The 22,100-nt window shown below is 35.3% G+C and overlaps 2 protein-coding genes across 5 annotated transcripts; both read left to right on the top strand.

Moving 5' to 3' along the window:
- The first annotated feature begins 333 nt into the window (after nt 1–333).
- DGK1 (diacylglycerol kinase1) lies at nt 334–8,466 on the top strand. 4 transcript variants are annotated; one of them, XM_078321780.1, is made up of 9 exons: nt 334–545; nt 1,140–2,471; nt 2,943–3,309; nt 3,402–3,478; nt 3,624–3,743; nt 4,160–4,327; nt 7,204–7,341; nt 8,174–8,313; nt 8,381–8,466. In XM_078321780.1, exons 2-9 carry the CDS (start codon nt 1,152–1,154, stop codon nt 8,388–8,390), a joined length of 2,340 nt encoding a protein of 779 aa, XP_078177906.1. In that variant the 5' UTR covers nt 334–545; nt 1,140–1,151; the 3' UTR covers nt 8,391–8,466. The 4 variants fall into 4 exon arrangements, with proteins under 4 accessions (XP_078177906.1, XP_078177905.1, XP_078177908.1 ...); XM_078321779.1 differs by having other exon boundaries at nt 8,174–8,445; XM_078321782.1 differs by having other exon boundaries at nt 368–713; nt 8,174–8,445.
- Nucleotides 8,467–21,190: 12,724 nt separating this feature from the next.
- Nucleotides 21,191–21,983, top strand: LOC144572881 (zinc finger protein AZF1-like). Its single transcript, XM_078322564.1, has one exon. The coding sequence runs from the start codon at nt 21,194–21,196 to the stop codon at nt 21,833–21,835; it is 642 nt and encodes a 213-aa protein (XP_078178690.1). The 5' UTR covers nt 21,191–21,193; the 3' UTR covers nt 21,836–21,983.
- The last annotated feature ends 117 nt before the right edge of the window (nt 21,984–22,100 follow it).

Here is a 22,100-nt window from a genome sequence, read left to right as displayed (position 1 = left end):
AAGTAACTCAAATTTTGAGTTTAAATCTGCACCAGAATCCAGTCCGAACTCCGAAGTAGAATGTACGGGATCTGACCGTTGATCTAAACTCAAAATTTAAGTTACTTTAGGTGATATGAATTCTAGATACGATATTTTAATCTGTTACCCATACACAGATTCTGAAGTTAATTAACGATCGGCCGAGGTCCACAATTCAATTGGGTTTAAGATGATATAACAATCTCGTGGGATCCACATGTCAGTTACTTCAATAATCTTTGATAGGCATGAGCCGGGAGTAAAGAGTACATAGATCGTATCGAGATTCTCCCTTTGGTTCTAAACCGAATCAGCGCTTTCGATTGTGTACTATTTTAATTTTGTTGATGTTAACTTTTTCTCCTTCCAGAAAAGCATCGCCTCTGCTAGTTGAAATCGAATCCACCGAGTTCTTGTCGATTTCAAATCGAAGTGTTCTTCCGATCGCTAATCACATCCAACTGTTGAAGACGCATCCGTCGCAAACAAACTAGAAGGAAGAAAGATTCGGCGTAAATCGAACGGTGAGTCTCTTCCGATTCAAGTTTTTTTTTTTTTCGCCCAAAACCAAAACGCTAGTCTGTCTGGAAAATTGCACAATAATCGGATCAATGAGCTGCCGATAGATTCTCCAAATCATGATAGCAACAATGGACTATTGCTTATTGCTGTGGTAGAAGTTCCAATTTTAAGTGAGGTACTTCACAAACAATAGAATAGGCGGGTGGGGGTTTGTGTTTAGGGGGGGGGGGGGGGGGGGGGGGGGGGGCTGGAGGTGGAGGGGGCCCTGAGCCCCCGCTGGCCTCTGCTTCGCTCCGTCTCTGTAAGGAGTATTATTGCTCATTTTTAAGGGAGTAACTTTCTGTTATTTTCTTAATTAGCTGGCTACTGGTGAACAAAAAAAAAGTATTTAAAAAAGATGCTGAATAATTACTTGAGCCTACTACCAGCTCTACGCAGTTGAACCCTTCATGACTTTTCTCTGACAATTTGAATACTTAATTTAAGAAAAAGCCCCTGAATTTTTTTTTAAACTGTGACTTTAATTTCACTTTATATGTGGACTTACTCTGAAATTGTATTATCTAAAGGTCTCTGTGAAATTCTTTGGTACACAGGAATTTAGCAAGATGTTACACCCAAAATGGCAGGCGGTTTCAATATACTTTTCTGACTATGGTTGGTCTTTTGTCATCTCAATAGTTGCTGTGATCTTAGCCATTTGTTATGCAATAAACCAACTAAACAACAACGTGAACCTCAATTTTGGCCGAGCCATTCGTGCGAGGTCGAAGAGGTATCAAAAGTCAAAGCACAAGGTTCCAGAATCTTCCCATATATGGAAGAAGGTACCTGCCATCAAATCAAAAGGCCTTAAATGCTGTGTATGTCTCAAATCAGTTTCGGCCCCACATTGTCAGAACATACATCGATGTGATGTTTGTGGGGCCAACGCACATACAAACTGTTCTGGAAATTCACACAAGGATTGTAAGTGTGTATCGATGTTTGGGTCTGAGTGTGTTCGACACCAGTGGGCTGTGCAGTGGGTTGACATGGCGGACAGGTCTGAGGATGCTTCATTCTGTTGTTACTGCGAGGAACCATGTGGTGGAGTTCTAGTAGCTGATGCACCTGTTTGGTATTGCATGTGGTGTCAGAGACTGGTGCATGTGGATTGCCATGCCAACCTAGCGAAGGAGACCAACGATATGTGCGACCTGGGATCATTGAGGCGGGTTATCCTGTCGCCTCTCTGTGTCAGACAGTTGCACCATCTTGGTACCGCAGGCATACTTAGCTCCCTTACTCATGGTGCGAATGAGCTGGTTAACACAATGGGGGAGCGTATTAGAGGACGTAGCAGAAAGAACAGAAGTGGTATCAATAAAGGTGGCAATAATGCTACCAAGCAAGATATGAAAACTACTGCTGTAACGGCACCGCAAATTAATGGAGTAGTAAGAGAAAATGGTGAGAATGGTGGAAAGTTTGATGGGATTAAAGGTGAAAAGCCTGCCACAATTGATGAAACTGCTGATGTTTCGGTACCACAAATTAATGTAGCAAGAGAAAATGGTGAGACTGGTATGAAGTTAGAATTTGATGGTACCAAAGGTGAAAAGGCTGTCACAAATGATGAAAATAGAGGTCAAAAGCTAATATTTGGCAGTAATGAAGTCGAGGGGGTAGAACACAACTGTGAAAATGTTACTGAGAAGGTAGTAGAAAATGGCGAGAATAGAGTTGAAAAGGTAGAGAGAGAGGAAAGGAAAGGCGAGAAGGTAGAACCAGAGAAAATTTCAGTACAACATGGCCTACAGAAGTATGAGATTTGTGATCTGCCATCAGATTCTAGACCTCTTTTAGTTTTTATTAACAAGAGGAGTGGGGCCCAGCGAGGCGACTTGCTGAGACAACGATTAATGATTCTTCTAAATCCTGTACAGGTTAAGACAATCCCAGTACATCTATTTTGCAATTCATTCTTACATACTTCTATATTATATGCAATAGTTACTGCAAATATACACATAATCTAGTGAGGAAACTTATTAAGTAATTTCTTTTTGGAAATCAACAGCAAGAAAATCATATAATTCCCCATTTTTCAATCTCTTCTTATCCATGTCATGCAAAGAGAGCTGTAAAAGCATGCTACGTTATAATTTGGAAGCCTAAAAGATTACTACCTGAAGTGTGGAAAAGAAGGCCTTTGCAATAGAATTATCTGAAAGAAATGCTACTTGCTGTGTGTAAAAAACTAAGATTTTTGCAATAAATTTGTTAACTGTTGTGATCCAAACAATACAGTTTTCTGATGTTATTATGTCTGCCATTTTACAGAACTTTGTACAAATATGCTGTTTATAATCGGCCTGCATTGCTAATAGCTTCTTTTATGGGTATTTCTTTTTCAGGTATTTGAACTGAGCAAAGCACAAGGGCCAGAGGTCGGTCTCGCTTTCTTTCGGAAAGTACCTCACTTCAGAGTTCTAGTTTGTGGTGGGGATGGAACTGTAGGTTGGGTCCTGGATGCGATAGACAAGCAGAAATTCGAGTCACCTCCCCCAGTTGCAATTATTCCAGCTGGAACTGGCAATGACTTGGCCCGGGTCCTCTCTTGGGGTGGCGGTTTAGGCTCAGTAACTAGGCGAGGTGGTCTTTTGTCTCTTTTGCAAAATGTCGAGTATGCAGCCGTGGCGGTTTTGGATAGGTGGAGGGTTGATTTTAAGACTACACAATCCAAGGCAGTGTCAAGTGCCAAATTTTTAAATAACTATCTGGGTAGGTGTTATGGAGTGCTTCCATGTGATATTTAATTCCTATTTTATTCACAATTCCTACAGATTTATTTTTCTTTCGTCCTTTTTTGGCAGGCATTGGTTGTGATGCAAAGGTTGCACTCGATATCCATAATCTACGTGAAGAGAACCCAGACAAGTTTTATAATCAGGTATTTCTTTTCCTGGCACATTGTTTCCTTCTCTTACTCTTCTAAATCCTAGACTCTGGTTGTACCAGATGTAGAGGTAGAGGTAGTAGTCTAATTAATGCTGTGAAAGACACTTATGATATTGTAACGTTATTTGTTCATGCAGTTTATGAATAAGGTGCTTTATGCAAGAGAAGGTGCAAAAAATATAATGGATCGAACCTTAGCTAACTTTCCGAAACAAATCAAGCTTGAGGTAGATGGGGTGGAGGTTGAACTGCCTGAGGTAGATGCATGCATATCTATTCTTTTCCCTCAGTTTTTTTAAGAAATTGGTTTGGCTTTTATGTCTGTACATATCTCAAATAATGACACACATCACAGAAAGATGAGGCGTCCCTTGCATGCATGCATGCATGAAACATGTATTCCCCTCCTATCTTTTCCAGTGGTACGCAAATTACCAGTCATTTGATGTCTAGATAGAAACCTGAAGGAAGGATAGTGTGGAGTTGTCATTTGAAAGGAAAGGGACTGGGAGGTCTGTAGATGAGAAAATTTGGTGGTTAATGGAGTTATGTTTGAAACTTTGTATTTCTTGCAGTGTTTGCTTTATATTATTTTTGAGTTTTCAGCATAATTGGAACTTCTTTTCCCTAAACCTAAGTTATATTTTGTTAATGCTATATATGTGTGATATAGGATGCAGAAGGGGTGCTTGTGGCAAACATAGGAAGTTATATGGGAGGGGTAGATCTATGGAAAAACGAAGAGAATGATACCTTTGACAATTTCAAACCACAAAGCATGCATGACAAGATGCTTGAAGTTGTCAGTTTTACGGGCATGTGGCACCTAGGCCGACTACAGGTAACAAGAATGATGCCTTTATCTCTTGTGCATGAATGATGGGAAATATATAAGGATATTTTGGATATTTTCTAAAGATATGTTAATAAGATATTTAATGAATGAGGAGGGTTCAAATGCACCCAAATGCACTCTATCCTTTTTCTCCGTTTTCAAAGTCCGAATAGTTAATCCGAACCGTTAGATGCGATCTATATATTAAGATGTGCTTGGAGACCAAATTTTACATTTTTTGGAATTTTTTTACTATTTATTAAGTCACTTTGAAAATCGCTGATCCAATGGTCCAGAAAATGTAAAATCAGCGATTTTCAAAGTGGCTTAATAAATAGTAAAAAAAATTCAAAAAATGTAAAATTTGGTCTCCAAGCACATCTTAATATATAGATCGCATCTAACGGTTCGGATTGACTATCCGGACTTTGAAAACGGAGAAAAAGAATTTGAAAAATAGGGTGCATTTGGGTGCACAAAAATTTGGGTGCATTTGAACCCCCCTCTTAATGAATTTAGTAACCCTACAGTTTCTCCTGTTGGGTTTCATTTCTAGCCTACCCCAACTTAGCCCTACAGTTTCATGTACAAGGAGCAGGTGTAATGAATTCAGTAAGATATTTTCTTGCAAGCTGCACCATAGGGGTGAAAATGGAGTCGGATTATCCGACGGATATCCATTCCGAATCCGCTCAAGATCCATATCCGGACTAAACAGATTCGGATAATCCCAGGATCCGACTCGGATAATTTTTACGTACTCAGTTTTAATCCGGATACGAATACGGATATATTCTCCAATCTGAAAACGGAGTGGATGTCCACTACTATCCGAATCAAAACCCGTCTCTCATCCGCAAGTTCTTTCTTGTTACTCAAGCGGCCAGGAGCTTATATACCGCTCTATCCACTCTATCTATTTCCTCATGGGACTAAGCAATTGGAGATCCGGACAATTCAATTTAGCTGACTTTACTCCGCACTTTGGTGTTCTAAATTTTAACGGAATCTCACTCTGTTACGTGGCTTCTCACTATTGAGCCGTTAAAGTGGTGGTGTGGACTTCGGAGAGGAAAAAAACTAAGAAAAAGACAAGCATGAGGGGTTCCGATGTGGGACCCAGGCTCTCATCCCATCATTTCATCTCATATAATATATATTAATGTATTTATATCTCTAAACCTTGAAAACGGATTCAGAAATATTCGTTCAAACCCGCTTCGAATCTGTTCCTGATTTGAATTGAGATAAAGTGATAAACAGATGCAGTAATTTTGCGAATTAATTAATTATTTATTTTCATATTTAAATTTGTTAATTAATATTTATATCTTAAAGTTCATATAACTCTGTTATTCGACAATTATCTGTTTCGTATCTGTATCCGTTTAAGACAGATTTGGTTTTGAATTTTGATATCCGTTTACTACTTGTATCCGTATTCGTATCTGCTCATTGAAAAACAGATGCGGATATGGTATCAGCATTATCCGCTCCGTATCCGCTCCGTTTTCATCCCTAGCTGCACCTGATAATATTCTGACTATAAATTTCATATAGAATATTTGCTCTACTATGTTGAATGACAAATGTATTTGGTAATTTGAGGAATGGTGCTGATAAAATGTGTAACAAGAAAGGGCTTGTGTAATTTTGTACCGGTGCAGACTGTAGGGTTACTTTTTGTTGTTTTGAGAAGCTTTAAAAGAAGAAAATTTTGAGCAAAATTGATTCTCATGATCAATGGAAAAAAAATACTGTCGCTAGGATAAAACATATAACAGATCACAGCTGCAATTTCGTCATAAACTTGAATTAGTTGAAATTTGAAATTTTTATAAGAGCAATCTTTTTAGGTGCATTATTAGTACAATTTGCCAAAGTTTTTATTTTCCTCTTGTTTTGTATAAAAAGTTGTTAGCAGAAAGGTTCAACAAGTCCTCAATATAGTTCCTGACTCAATTTTGAAAGAATATATGTAACCCAGAACCATCCAGAATTGAAAAGCCTAAAACAATGAATACTTCGGATTTATTACCTGTTTAAGTATATAACATAGTGCTCCTAATGCTTCTCTGTGCCCTCCTTTTTTAAGATATAGATACATAGGTACCAATCCTTTCATACACTCTAATTTCTTTTTCCCGTGCATAAAATGAGTGAGAACACAAGGGCATTAGGTTTAACTCAGAAAAATTATGAGCAGAAGGTCACTCAAAATTATTTGCTTGTTTTAAATGTTGCTATATTAGATACTTCTGATATACACGGGGTGTAGCATTATGTTTTGAGGTTTTATAGTCAATATGAAATAACTTTATAGAGAAGAAACAATATACAATTTGTAAAGCATTCGCTTTGGTTAACTCGAGCAGAAATGGTCGTGAAAATTTTCCTTGCCATTTTCTTATTTGTTCAGCGTTTATCAGTTCATCACTTGTTTGTTCAAATTTGGTGCACAGTGGGTGTAGCATTATGTTTTGAGGTTTTGTGGTCAATATGAAATAATTTTTATAGAGAAGAAACAATATACAATTTGTAAAGCATTCGCTTTGGTTAACTCGAGCAAAAATGGTTGTGAAAATTTTCCTTGCCATTTTCTTATTTGCTCAACATTTTGTCACTTCATCATTGGTTTGTTCAAATTTGGTGCACAGTGCACAGCACCTAGACCCTCTTATGTTTAAATGTTCGGTCTTCTTTAAGAAAAGAAGGAAAACCAGGGGTAAAATTGTCAACACGTATCTAATGATTTCAATACATTCTCGATACAGGACATGTGTGGTCTAAGGCCAAAATAGAGTGTAGGTGTACAATGGGTAAAGCCATTAAAGTGTAATGTAAGGAGAAACTGATATTTGAATGGTGCGTGTTACTGACAGGTGGGGCTGTCTCGGGCTGACAGGCTGGCACAGGGGAGTTCTCTAAAAATTGAGATAATGGATCCAATGCCTATCCAAATAGATGGTGAACCCTGGTTGCAACCCCCTTGCACTCTCACAATCTCTCATCATGGCCAGGTCTTCTCTCTCTATATCTCGTATTTCTATCAACTACATGGCTGATTGCTTACCAAATAGTGGAAGGATACTAGTGACAGTTGTGATAACCAACATCATAATTTTTTGGAAAAGGGGAGGTAGCACAGTTGGCTAGGAAAAAAGTTCTCAGATTGTTGAGAGTTTGGTTCCCCCTCACGACTGAGCAGCTTCTGCAAAGAAAAAAATCATAATTTTTTGAATTTAGAATTAAAATTGCATATGTCCTTTATCATCTCAATAAATTCTGTGAAATTTGGTGCAATTTGAGAATCAATGGGTCACCAATAAAATGTTGATAAAACGGTACTGTTTTAACCTTTTCAAATCTCTCCATGGACTACAAATTGGTTTTGGAGATTATACAATTTGATACATGGCCTATCTAAATTATTCCAAACATATCTACAATTCTGTTGTTTTTTGTGCCAGTGGTTGCGGTTTTCAATTAAATTTGCTGTCATTGTAGCTTTATCCCTCAAGTAATGCATTATATTTTCTCAATATAAGAAAAGAAGGACATTGTTAACATTGGCTTGCAAATTTTATTTTGAGGTACTAACGAAAAGCTGAAGGAAATGTTATATGATAGAATAGATTTGTATATTTAAAACATCGGTGAGTAAGAGCACAGTAGCTTATGGTCTGATATGATAAAAAGTGCCACAGCTGCTTATATAAGACAAGGATAGTATTTTGGACAAATGTTTTTGAGAAATGGAAAGAGGGGGCTTCACAGGAATGGATGCATTCCATATTTTCATATAAGAAAGGGAAAATGATGCTAGTTTATATGTTTTTTAAAATTTGATAGGCATTCGTGCTAAAGAGGATATCTGATGAGACTATTGCTCGAGCAGCTTCTGTGGTATCAGATGTACTTGAAAATGCTGAATCAAATAATGTCATCAATGCCTCACAAAAGCGGGCCCTACTTCAAGATATTGCAGGAAGGCTTTGGTAGTGCTAATGTCATCAATGCCTCACAAAAGCGGGCCCTACTTCAAGATATTGCAGGAAGGCTTTGGTAGTGCTGTTCTTGTACTGTTCCAATCCTCTATTTTCTGAATTGACCACCTGACAGGTGGTTGATAACAAATTTTGAAAAAACTAGTTTTGCGTATTGCAAAATCATGAAATGTGGGTAAGATCTGATGTAATTACCCGTCCAAAAAATGCATCAAATTTTGTAAGTTTGTTAATAGGAAATAGATCACAAGCGCTTGCTTATTGTGTAAATATATATATTGTTTGTTTTGTGGGTGATTTTAGAAGTGCATCTTCTGGCTTTGTAGTCGCTCTGGCGAGTGTTTTGGCTTTCAAACTTTTGCCTTTTTAAGTGATGGTGTACTTACCTTCACAGCTGATTTGCCATTTTTAGCTATTTCTTTTGTTTATTTCGTATTTACATCTTATATCATAGCAACGAAGCAAAAAAAGAGAGTAATAATAATTGAGGATTTGGTTTTATTTTTTTCCCCTTCTTTTTGATAGCACAACTGTAGGACTAATTAGGAGAAAAATGTTCCGATTGTTGGTTACTCAAAAATTGAGAGTTCGATTCTCTCTCATGAATTCGTAGTTTCTGTGGAAGTTTTCGAACCAGATATTGAGTTTTTAAAAGGCGTAATATAAAGGAAATTAAATTGTTAGAAGTTATTTTTTACTCCCCGGAATTAAATTATCTTTAAAAAAAAGAAGAAAGATGGTTTTAAGAGATTTTGACCATTTAGCCGACTGCATTGAACGAACGGACAAATTAAGCGTAAAAAAAAAAAAAAATTAATCTACGACTCTGTTTTGAGATCTAGTAGTATTAATTAAATATTATTTTGCTTTGAGAACTGAGATTTTGCAGTACTTGCGTACATAAATTTATTACATTATAATGTTATAATCTATACAGTTAAAAATATTGATACTTGATTATGTTATTAAGTATAGAGATGCGCTATTTATTGTTTGAACTCTACAAAACTAGAAAAAATAAACGATTCGTAGAATTCAGTATTATTATTTATCATTTTTTTACTCTCACTAAAAATTGTCAAAAGGCAATATAACATCCTCCGTGATTAGTATTAATTTCTTTTTTAAAGTGAAGACATCTTCAAAATAGTACAAAACTAGAAGGAAAATTACAGCATCCAAAGCAAAAGATCACAGTTATGGAAACATGAATTGAAACCATGTTCAAAGAGCACATACTACAATATCTATCTACACAAAATAGTATCTAATAGTGAACTTACAAAAACCCAGAGCAGCCATAATTAGTTAGCTCCATCAGGTGAAGCATCTGAACTCTGAAGAATTGGAACTGGTATCTAACTGAATAATCTAAAAGGACAAACCAAACAGCTCCCTTAGATTTCTGTAGCACGGCCCATTCATATTGGGCTTTGCAAATAATTGAGATCTGTTATGGACTGATGCATGAGTTCCCTTGTCTCGCGCTAAAACCCCAATTTTGGGATAAAGACAATGATTTTGTAACCAAACTGGATCCCAAAAACAGCCGAAAGATAATGCTATATGTGTAAGAGTTCCTGTTCTCTGACTCTCTCCCACTTTCATCTCTTGGTTAATCTCTGCCATATTACATTTGTACATCAAATTAAGAGCAAATGCTTATGTCTCTTGATGCGTCACTTCCCCTATATCTCGCAACAATTCCTCTGCAACCTTCCTGACCGTTTCATCCTATCATTATAAGTTTGGAGGCAAATGTCAAAACTAATTAGAAAGTTTGGATAAAGCAAGTGAGAGTAGAATAAAATAATTTTATAGGGTACTAACCGAGCTGTGTATATGCATGGCACGCCCCCTGGGCTTTCGAGATACAGAATCGATGCACCAGAAAAACATCGTTTGTGTTTGTCATGCACGGACAGTGGCATGTACAATCCTGGAAGGGTGTCACGACAATTTAACTGTTACCATATTACAAATATACTGTAATATGGTATCAGTTAAATTGCCATGCCACTCTCCCAAGATTATACATTTCCACTAAGAAATTGACAAGGCCATCAGATCAATGAGATAAGAGGAAAAGGAACTCACAAAAATCAATATATGGACATTGATCAGTGAAATAAAATAAAGAACTTATACAACAACAGGAAAAGACTTAAACAAGCTATCAGATCAGTGAAATCATGGAAAAAGAAAGTACTTCACTGTCAAATTATAAGAATTCGGCTAAATAAAAATACAAACCAGTTATGACTAAGATCTAAGCAGAAATAAGTTGTATAAATTTCTAAATTTAGATATATGTACAGAAAACAAATAAAAGTAAAACAAATTTATCCAGAACATTATAGTGGAGAGCTTTAAGCCAGTAACAATCAATTCTATATTGTAAGTACCTTAGATTAACGAAGAGAGAAATCTGTCTCTTTAGGAGGAGAAATATGGTACATATAAGTTGAAGACTGAGGAGGGGCAAAAGTGATAAAGAGGGAATGATATTGCCGGGAGACGGCAGTGAGGGTTAGGTCACAATGGTCTAGGAATTTATAGGTTGGAGATAAGACATAATGGCCAAGCTAGGCCCAACCCATGTCGAAGCCCATGACCACCTTTCGGCAAACCCGGGCAAGGAATTGGCGCCTCCTTGATGCCTCTGTCCTTATTGGCCTTCCATCTTTACCATTTTGTCTTTTATTTTTTCTTTACTTGCTATTTATTTATAATATTTATGTTATTTTTTCCCCAATCTATTTTATGACTGATGCAGTTCGGTAAAAATTTCCACCCATAAACTACACCACACCACACCAATCACTTCTACAACACTTTACTTCATGTTCCATCAATTTCAAGCCAAAAGTCCCTCAATTCTTGCCAAAATTCACCAAAATGTAGTACCGTACAGAAACTCATGTTTCAAGTAATTCAAGATCATAAGTGGTAATCAGAACCTAACCAAAACAGAAAGTACAAGCCTATCCAAGAACAAAAAATGGAAGGCTTAATAAGGCAACATAGAAACACTCTAAGCAAACTAAAAGACCTCTAAAAGCACGACTCAAGTACATTGAGGTTTTCAGAATTGATATTTTACTATATTTGATAATACTGAGATTTCTCCCTGTGAATGGTCAAATACAAAAATGATCAACTCACCGTTCTCTGTTATTTGGGACAATTGACAACAAGCCAAAAGCTAAATATTGGCATACACCTTTGATCTCAAGAACTGAAAGCTATATTTTACTCAAAGGACATGTGATTTTGATTAGACGGCTGAGATGTCGGAAGCACAAAGCAACTCTTCACATGAAACACGGAGTGAATTCGTAACAGACCACATGCCAACTTCAGCAAAGCCAATGAAAGGTTCGCAATAACATTCATATAAAAGCACCAATTATTCCAAGAGGTAGTGATCACTTAAGAATCAAATAAATCTTTATAAGAAAATGCATGTCACTAAAATCTAATTATTTGACAGCAATAGAAAAAATAAGAATTATATATATTCGGCAACAAGTTAAAATACAGAAGCTCATAGGAAACACAATTCAATGAATCAATGAGAACTTCAAGTACCTCTGAATTAAAAATATAAATTCTATTGCTAGTGCATTCAGTAGGAAGAAAAGAACCAAATGGCTATTAACAAACAAACAAAATTGTACTCTTTTTATTGAATAGAACTCTTGACCAAAAAACTAATAATATCCAACTTAAACAGCAGCAAGTAAAAATGTAAATTTGAGTTGCAACAAGCAAAACTCTAATTAGGAAGAACTTACAAACCCACCATAGAGAACGCTATGATACTTTTAGTTGTAAGAAGCACATTATTAATTATTATTTTCCTGAAGTAGTAGGCGAAAAGCCTACTATGAATTTCACTAAACAAATATTACAAAGAGTTGTACAGAAATAAGAAGTAAGAAGCACATTTGGGCTTAAAAACCAAACCTTGGCCTCCATTTTAGAGGAGAAAATCACTAAATGAACTCAACCAAAAGCAAATGAGACAAAACACCCAAGACAATTCAAACAAGTAAACAAAATTACGGTCACTCTACAAATAATTGATTACCACAACATCATTATTTATTTGCTTTTTGTGAACAATAACATGATGGTAGTGTTATTTCAGATTATATTTCTCAAACATTTCCATAGATGTACTCATTTTGACCCGAAATTTATGCTTAACTTTTTAAATTTAATGGCGCCACACTCTCATGATGATTGGTAGAATAGAAATTAGAAAATTATGTCAATATTATTAGATAATATCTAATGAGTGAGTCTATGGTACTATGCATATCACGGGTTGTTACTGTGCTACGGCTCTATATTCGAGTTTTCAAATCCTAACGGTCGATCCGAACCGTTCATCTTGTTCTCCATATTAATATGTGTTTGGAGACCAAATTTTACATTTTTTGAAAAAATTTTACTATTTTTTTAGATATTTAGAAAATCACTTAATCTGAAAATTCTGGACCATCCAAAAACAGTGATTTTCAATAAATCTAAAAAAATAGTAAAAAAATTTCAAAAAATGTAAAATTTGGTCTCCAAACACATATTAATATGGAGAACAAGATGAACGGTTCGGATCGACCGTTAGGATTTGAAAACTCGAATATAGAGCCATAGCACGGTAACAAATCGTAATATGCATAGTACCATAGACTCACTCATATCTAATTGGCCCCATAAAGAAATGTATATCTTTGTCATCCCACGGATTCAAGTCATGAGGTGTTGACAAAAGCTTTCATAATTCAAATTCATTACCAAATTTTTACTACAAAAATTGCAATCACATAAGTTTTCTTTTAATCGAGATAAAAAATTGTAATGTGTACGATTTGGTCTTGAGCATAAACATAGAAATTGTCTTACCATTGTCCTTATTGTACATGCTTATCACCTAATTTTACTCCAATACCAATTTTGGTATTCCAATTTAATATCAACATGCAAAGGGAATATACCAAGTCCCTCAAATCACTATCTAGCCAACAAAAGAATAGTATAAAACCTGAACTTACTACTTAAAAGTAAGAAGGAAACCGGCCAGGAGGAGCGTGCAGTTAACTTCCCCCACAAGAAGTTGCTATGACTGCTCAAACTTCTAGTACATCTCCACCTCATCTCACTCTAGAACATCTGAGCCAACCAAAATAACCCTACGTTCAAGGAAGAAAGTACAAATGGAAACATCAGGGTCAATCCGTCGGTCAGACATTTTATCGAACAGTTCTCGTGCATAGAATTTTACACCTCCGGGAGGAAAATGTGGCTGATTGGACGTGGCCTTGTATCCGAGGGGGTCAGAGATCAAGGTGGAAGTTGAACCGCTCATGGCGAATCGTGAAGAATGAATGGCCGATTAGATGTTATTGCAAAGTGAAGCAAGGTAGGATGGATGGAAATGGGATGGATAGTTTGGTGTTGATTGGGTGAATCGTTTCCAAAAATGGGGAGGGGTTCGTTTTGAGATTCGTGCTATATAAAAGAACGGTCCGAATATACTCGTTGCACCTCAGGTATTGCACTGGATGTGAACTCAGTTGGAAGGAGCTGAAGCGGGCAGACAAGCGTAAAGTACGGACTGGCAAAAAATTTATAAGATCGCATTCATAGTATAAAATTAAGGATCCAAATGTAAATTTATATCTAATATTGTAACACTTTTCAGAATATTTTGAACTATATTCAATATTTTAGTTAAAATTATCTAAGATAATTTTAAAAAAAAATTAATACCATGAACTTTGTGTTCCCAAAAAATGCAACAAGCTCATTATTTTTATTTTTATTTCAAGATTTAAAAACCAAATATTAATCCCAAAACCATTGATTTTGATTATTTCCATGAAAGATGCATGCATATAATTTTTATAATTTTTTAGTTCAGTTATACTTAAATCATCTTGCTGGTTGTTCTCTTGCGAACGGGTCGGTGCGCAAAACCATCTTGCGAACGGACCCGTCCGCAAATTTATTTTGAGAACGGGTCTCTCCAGCGGGTTAGTCGGGAACGGGTCGGTTCGCAGAATGATCTTGTGAACGGGTCAGTCGGGAACAGGTCGGTGCGCAAATTCATTTCGCGAACGTGACGGAATCTTAAATTTACTAAATCCGGTGGTATTTATTTAATTCCGATTTATTGGGTGGTACTTAAAAAAAAACGGTGTCATTAATTCTTCGAGGAAATCGACTGAGATGAATAATGGAAATGAAGATAAATCGTTTAATTTGTAATAACTTGTACAAAGAAAAAAAAGTACACATACAGAAATGGTAACAAGACAGATTAGCTAATTGTTTGCTACAGTAGTCTCCTATCTTGTGTCCTTTCCTCTTTTCTTAGGGGAGTGCTATACTGAGTGCAACAATTCTAATTTTGAGAGCTGAGAGAATTTTTTGTTTCTAAATACCCAATTTACCCTTGCTCTTTAAATGAATTGCTTAATTAAAGGATCCACTTCCTCTCTCTCACCCAATTAATGATAGAACTAATTTAAGGAAAGTTTCCTTCCATTAGAAAAAAGAAATCCTTTCTTCCGTGAATTCTATATTTCAAAAAATATTGTGTCTCATAGATATATAGCTATGTTTCTAATTATTGAATGATTTTAGCTACTTCTAAATTGGTAGAAAAAATAATAGCTTGACAGTTTAGCATTAAAATGTAGAGTACAATATACATAAATTATCTCTAAATATCAACTAGGTTGGTTGACTAATAGTATTTTTCTCTACGTAGAAAAGGTCCTTTCAACTTCTCTTTTTTTATTAATATCAGTCTCCAATATAAAATAATTTATTATAGGACAAAATATGATTGCCCTTCCATTTCTGGAAATCCTCATGCTGACAAGGTACAAATTATATCTATGTGTACTTGGCTAATTTATCTTCGTATAGAAAATGAAAAGAGGAAGTTGGTTAAGCAAATTGCTAGAAATAAGTTAACAAAAAATCACTGTGTGAATTGGCATTGCGTAAATTTTCAAGCACACACACCTTCACGCTTACGGTAGATAGTAATGCCAGTATTCAATTGCTCATAGTAATATCTGATTTTCTGAGTAGAAATAGCTAGTTCTGACTTTTCATTGAGGCTTAAAGTATACCTGTGTTTAGAGAAAGTAAAAGAGGGTGTTGTAAACTTAGCATCTCAATTTAAACAGAGATAGTACAAGTATGCATATTTATTTCTCTTTTATTTAGCTTTTAGGAAGACATTGGTTGTAACTATTTATGAAATATATATCGATCACAGATAAATGAACTAAAAATCCAATATTTACTAAAAATGTACTACCAGATGAATTTAAAAATGTACTAAAATTTAAAGCTTTTTGAAAACTCACCTAACAGTGGATTACAATTCTAATCATCCAATATATAACCTCATTAATTCTGATTTCGGAGAGAATGTTGTTCCATTCGAAAACCCTTAAGTTCTATGATGTAGTACACAACGCCAAGAAGAGTGTTTATGATGTCTTCGATAACTGGTATATGAGATTTTAGAGTATTCTCACTCTTGAGGGTACCACTTGATTTGCTTCAGAAGCATCAACGAGTTGATAAATTTGTCCCTTTTATTTGTATACTGATTCACAGCTACCATAAAATCTCCATATCATATTGCAAAGGCCACAAGAACAAGAACTATCTTGGCATCTGGTGAATAGTTGGAGAGTAAAGTCAGTAGTGAATTTGTTCTTTCGTGGACACTACCTTTTTCTAGGCAATCATATTTTTTGGGATATATAATTTATGGAAGGAAGGATTTTTATTTTTCTAATGGGGAAAACTTTCCTTTAATTAGTTCTATAATTAATTAAGTGAGAGAGAGGAAGTGGATCCGGTAATCAATCAATCTATTTAATAAGCAAGGGTAAATTGGATATTTAGAAACAAAAAATTCTCTCAGCTCTTAAAATTAGAATCGTTGCTCTTAATATAGCACTCCCCTTTTCTTATGTACATCAAAAGGCTTAGTATATATGATTTCATTAAATTAAATAAAAATAGTACATGGAAGCGTTATTTTCTCATCTTTTTCATTTTGAGAAAAATAATATTATACTGATTTGCACTTTGAAATTACTATGATAAACATTTAAAATTACCTTATTTAACTCTCTTCCTTACATGTGTTGTTTTTGGATATTTTGGCAAAGAATATAAAGTATAACAGTAAAACAAATAAGATATTACAATTTTTTAGCACATAATTTTTGTTTTTTTTTTTTGAAGTTTGAAGTTTGAAGTATGCCTAATTAGGTGCACAGGAATAAGTAACATTTAGGTCTCAGAAAAAGATTCAAATATTAAATGCAGTTGTCATTTATTGCTGAGACATATATGGCTAGTGGATTACAGTAATGAATGCATATATTTGCTTGCATTGTGTTATATAGTTGAATGATATACTCTGCATTTGCTGAAAAAAATATACAAATTAAGGAGCGCGTAGCGAAAACAATGTTTTTTATAATAAATGTAACGATAAAAAAAAAATCACCACATCCTTTTCCTAGATATTTTCTTAAAATAATCTTCCGAAATTATCTAAAATAATACTTTTATATAATCACCCACATCCTTTTCCTATATTTTTTTTCCATCAACTTTTTGTTTCCGTCATCTATGCATTGATTTGTGAGTATTGAAGTTTCCATCATCAACTTTTTGTTTCCATCCTTTGCGTTTACTTAGCAACTAAATTTGAAATCTGATGCAAATGCTCTTATTAGCAATGTTATCAGAATCGGACCAGACATTGATCCGGTAAAGCTTCGGATCAATGGTTCACTGGTCGGATCGGTGGATCAACCGGTTCAACCGTTGTTTATAAAACATTTATATTTCTCATATATCAAGGCCATATATCAAAATTAATTATATATAATACATGATCAGTGGACAGTGTTTGTATCTTAAGCCTCCCATCATTTGCACTCATAATAAACCCATAATCTCATAAATTAGAAAGAAATTTGGTTTGCGCATTTTATCAAACATCTTGAGAGCATTCACCATTAAATAAGAATAAATCATATATTTGTTTTCCAATTATCAATTCAAAATACAAATTCACCATGGAGATACATACAGAGCATTTGGTTGAGGACTCGGATGTGACTTAATACTTAGATGGGGAATACTAGCATGTATAGCCAAGTGCCATTTGTACTTATAAAAGACCTATTATTGATAGGTCTAAATTATATACATATTCGATCTGATTTTTATCATGAAATAATATCAAATATATTGTATTTTGAATATAAAGTGAATAGAATGCATCTAGGATCAAGTTACTGCGTTTGTTTGGTTTTAATTTGCAGAAAATGAAGAAAAATTATGAAAAACGAGGAAAAATGTTCAGTGCGAACGCACGCTTTACGATACGGCCGCACTAAGTACTTAAATGGATTTCTGGACGCGCGCCAATTTTAAAAAGGTATAATAAACTGTTCGTCAAAATCCGTGCGAATGCACGGATATCGATGCGGATAAAATCTGGACTCACAGAAAAAATCCGAGCCTAGTGCGGACGCACTGTAGTACCAGTGCGGGTGGCCTGGCCGCACTGTAGCAGAATGCATAACTGCAGCGTGAACTTAAAATAGCCATAATTTTTGACTCGTAACTCCGTTTTGGGCATACGACCACTTTTTAAAAAGCTAGCAAGAAGATCTACAACACGAGAAACTAAAAAAGGAAATTTGGAGTCAGTCGGATGCACTAAACTCGCAGAAAGTCAAAATTACACGTTTTCAACACGGTTTCTATTTTTGGCGCACCAATGACACGTTTTTACAGCTAAATTTGGACAAGGCATCCTGAGAAATAATCCAAATATAGCACCCACTAACTCCACTTCCTAGCCTCTTAATTGGGCATGGTCCTTGGCTATAAAAGAGGAGGTTCATTTTCATACAACACACATCATCATCCATTCCCATCTCTCTCTCCCTTAGTGCATGTCCATTTCCATCAAATATAGCGATAAATCTGTGGTAATTTCTGGAGTTCCTGAAGCTTTTCTAGGAAGGAGAAGAAGGTCCAAGCAAGATTTCGACAAGATAGAGGTTCTTGATTCAATAAAAGGTGTAATCATTTCTTTATTTCATTTCTTCTTACTTTTGTCAACTTTTGTAATGGATCTCTCCATGAGGGAGTAAATATCTCTCTAGGGGTTTAGGTCAATGCATGAACTTGTTTAATTGTATTTTATTCGGTTATTTATTTTTATTATGATTGTTTTATGGGATTTGATTGTTAATTTTTGTGATTTATCATTTGTGTTGATTACATGGTTTAGTACTTGAAATCATGGTAGTCCCGCTTTGGAATCGCTTTGTTATGCAAAGGATCCAAAGAAGTAGGATGAGAGGAGAGTACCAAATTATGAACACAAATATCTTAGGTTTTGGGTTAGAAGCGACCGTACTTTGATACCTATAACCGGAACTATAGAAATTAAGGGTTAGGGTTTGGTGAAGAACGACCGTGAAGTCAAACCCCTACTTAGGACACCTAGATTGATTAAGTATTGATACGTATTTTGTGTAAACGTGATTGTTAAATATCCCTTTAGGATGGTGACAACACCTAAAATTCGAAGAACATTAACCCAACCTACCAAAATACTTGTGTCAATAATTAGTCAATATAGGCTAACAAGAGCTCAATGGGTCTAGATAATTAGGGTGAAAAACGACTATGAAGTCCGAAATTATCTAGGCACGTTATTAATTCACGATCGTGACTCTTTTAACACTTTAGGTTAGAAACCTCATCAAATCATACATGAATTTAAACAAATACCGAATAAATAGAGTTAGGAAGGGATTGTAGACCAAATGCCCCTAGATCTCCTAATCTAGAAAGCAAATCAATCTTTCTTTCATTCATTTACTTTTATTGTTTTAAAATTTCTCTCTCTCGGGTATTGAACCCAAATTTAGGAATTGTTAGAACAACCCCCCCCCCCACCCCCAATTTACTTTTATTGCATTTTACTTTATTTTATTTTCTGAAATTTATTACTAAAGTTTAAGCATAGTAATTAAACATACTCTCTGTGGATCGATACCCGACAATATACTACACGGTAGGATTGTATACTTGCAATATGAACCAAAAAGTGTATTTAGAGATAAAAGATACATTTGATTGTACTGAAACTTTTTACCATACCCTTTAATTTGGGCGTATCAATTATTCACAAAAATGCACTAAAATTTTGATTTGGGCAATTTATCAAACACCTTGGTAGCACCGAACTTTACATTAAACATAAAACAAATATCAATACTATGGCAAGTGTAATTTACCATAAAATTCCCAAATTAGATGAGATACTTATAGCCTGAGCTTTTATTTGAGAATGTGGATCAGCTAAGTTTCAACTTCATTAGCTTCTCACGGTTGTTTTTTAAAAAAAAAAAAAAAATTGAATTTTCACGTGTTGAGCTAGTCACCGTGCTTGTAAAGAAACACTTTGGAGGTTGCAGAACAGAAAATCTCTCGTAGTTTTGTAAACCTCTTCAACTATTTGTATGATCTAGTTAGCTTCCAATTTTATGAAAGAAGGGACAAAAGAATTCAAAGAAAAATGATTTAAGAGAAGGATCGGAGAATGAAAAGTTAGAGCAAATCGCAAAGACCCGGTTTTTTATTAGCCGGTTCACTAGTTTTTTTATTTAAAACTGTTTAATAATCCGGTTTATAACTAGTTGTATTGCATGTTGGTCTTTTCAGTGGACCGAACCGAAAAAGCTTTCGGATTATTTTTTTCGGTTAAACTACTAGTCCGGTCCGGTTTTAATAACACTGCTTATTAGTATTATTTTAATAGTTTAGACTACTTCCTAAAACTACTCAATAAACCGATTTGCGGGCCCGCTTCATCGACTTTCAATAATTAGTAAATCAATTCTGTTTTATTTTTCACATCTCCTAAGCATAAATAGATAATGTTATTTATTCAGTAATCTCCTTGAGTAGATTTTCAATTTTTCATAGATGATTTGCCATTCAAACAAGTTCAAAGAAACAACAAGCAAGAATTTTGAAGCAGGGTATATTGACCATGCATATCACGTTGAGTCACTGCTTTCCTAAAATTAAAAATTCAGTACTACCAGAACACCCGGTCCATGCATTAAATTTCCAAAATCAGCACCTCCCTCCTCCCTGTGACCCTGTCAACCGTTATGAATTATGATTCACTGTAGTTTTTTAAACTAAAAGAAGGGAGGGCCCATGGTTTTCATTCACTCAGGTTCCGTTTACCGGAACTCTGGTTCTCTGTTATTTTTATAATTGCAAAAGCATGCCATGGTATTTGGGTGAAAATAAACACACTTATTGTTGATGATCTTACGAATCAATTACAACGGGTCAGACTTTTCCAAATTGTAACTGAAATTATGGATAAGCACTAGCTTGCACATATACAACACGCATTATACACCTTTATCTCAAAAAAGAACAAAAGACCAGTACCACGCTAGACTTTCTACTCTCAATCTTTTACTAGGGTTCATCCCCTATATATATAACATAATTTATAATGGCCCCAATTTGCCACCGCGAGTGTGCTAGAGAAATAGAGAGAGAAGGGGGTAGAGAGCGTGCTAATCAAAATTCCAAGCTCACTTGTCAAGAGAGAAAAGAGGTAAGTGGAACTCTTTCTCTAACCTTGATTAAAATTTTACTCATAGATTGGTTCTCTCTTATTCTTTGACTTCAATTTTAATCTATTTTTATACATTGCATTTTAATTTGTTGTTCTCTTATTCAGATGGAAGCTGGAAAGCGCATGTGCAAGTATTGCAGGAGGTGGTTCCCCAACGGCAAATCTCTGGGCGGCCACATGAAATCTCACCTCAGCTTGACCTATCCCAAAGGAACACCTGGAGCTGGTACCTCATCACCGCCTCAGAAGAAAAGGAAGGCCCCTCTTTCTTCTTCAACTAGAGAGGAGTTCAAATGCAAGGAGTGTGGTAAGGGTTTCTTGTGCTGGAGGTCTTACTGGGGCCACATGAGGTGGCACCAATTGAGACAAAATGACTCAAATAATAATATAGATATAAATGAGAATGCAAGTGAAGATGCTGAAATTAACCATGCAGCACATATGCTTGTTGCTTTGTCCAAAATGAAGTGTTCATGCAATTTTTTTCCTTGTGCAAATGTTGATCAAGAGAAATTTGGGTTAGAAGAGATGGAGAGAAAGCATGAGTGCCCGGTTTGTCGTAAGATTTTTTCAACCGGACAAGCTTTGGGAGGTCACATGAGAGCTCACATGCCAACGGTGCCCCATGGTGCCGGTAAAACTAGGGTTTTGGAGGAGCGGCCTGAATTAGGATTTGATTTAAATGTTGAACCACCTGAGGATACTAGTCAACCTTCTGATGAGGTTGTAGTGTGGGAACATGATGCCAAAAATGTTGATTATTAATTAGAGTCCGAATTAAGGTTCTAGAGATTGAAAAGAAGTGAATAAAGATTGTTAGGTTTTCTTAGTTTCTTCTCTCTTTACATGTTTTGTAATTGGAGATTTTAAGATATTATCCTTTAATTTGTTACTATGTGAACCCTAGTTCCTGCCAATTATATAATTTGTGAAATATGCATGTGTGTTTAACTGTTTATCTTGCACTCAGTGATGATATCTTGCAAAGTATATTAATGTTATTATAAGGAATTAATGTTTGATTCTATAC

The sequence above is a fragment of the Carex rostrata genome, chromosome 20 (assembly GCF_964058835.1).
Source record: "Carex rostrata chromosome 20, lpCarRost1.2, whole genome shotgun sequence".
In the NCBI taxonomy this organism is placed as follows: Eukaryota; Viridiplantae; Streptophyta; class Magnoliopsida; order Poales; family Cyperaceae; genus Carex; species Carex rostrata.
The sequence above is the reverse complement of the archived record's forward strand: the minus strand, read 5'-3'. Positions and strand labels throughout refer to the sequence as shown.

Coding starts and splice junctions, on each gene's coding strand:
- DGK1 (XM_078321780.1), top strand. CDS start 1,152: ATGTTACACCCAAAATGGCAGGCGGTTTCAATATACTTTTCTGACTAT. Junction 3,310..3,401: donor ATTTTTAAATAACTATCTGG/GTAGGTGTTATG, acceptor CTTTTTTGGCAG/GCATTGGTTGTGATGCAAAG. Junction 3,744..4,159: donor TGGAGGTTGAACTGCCTGAG/GTAGATGCATGC, acceptor TGTGTGATATAG/GATGCAGAAGGGGTGCTTGT.
- LOC144572881 (XM_078322564.1), top strand. CDS start 21,194: ATGTGCAAGTATTGCAGGAGGTGGTTCCCCAACGGCAAATCTCTGGGC.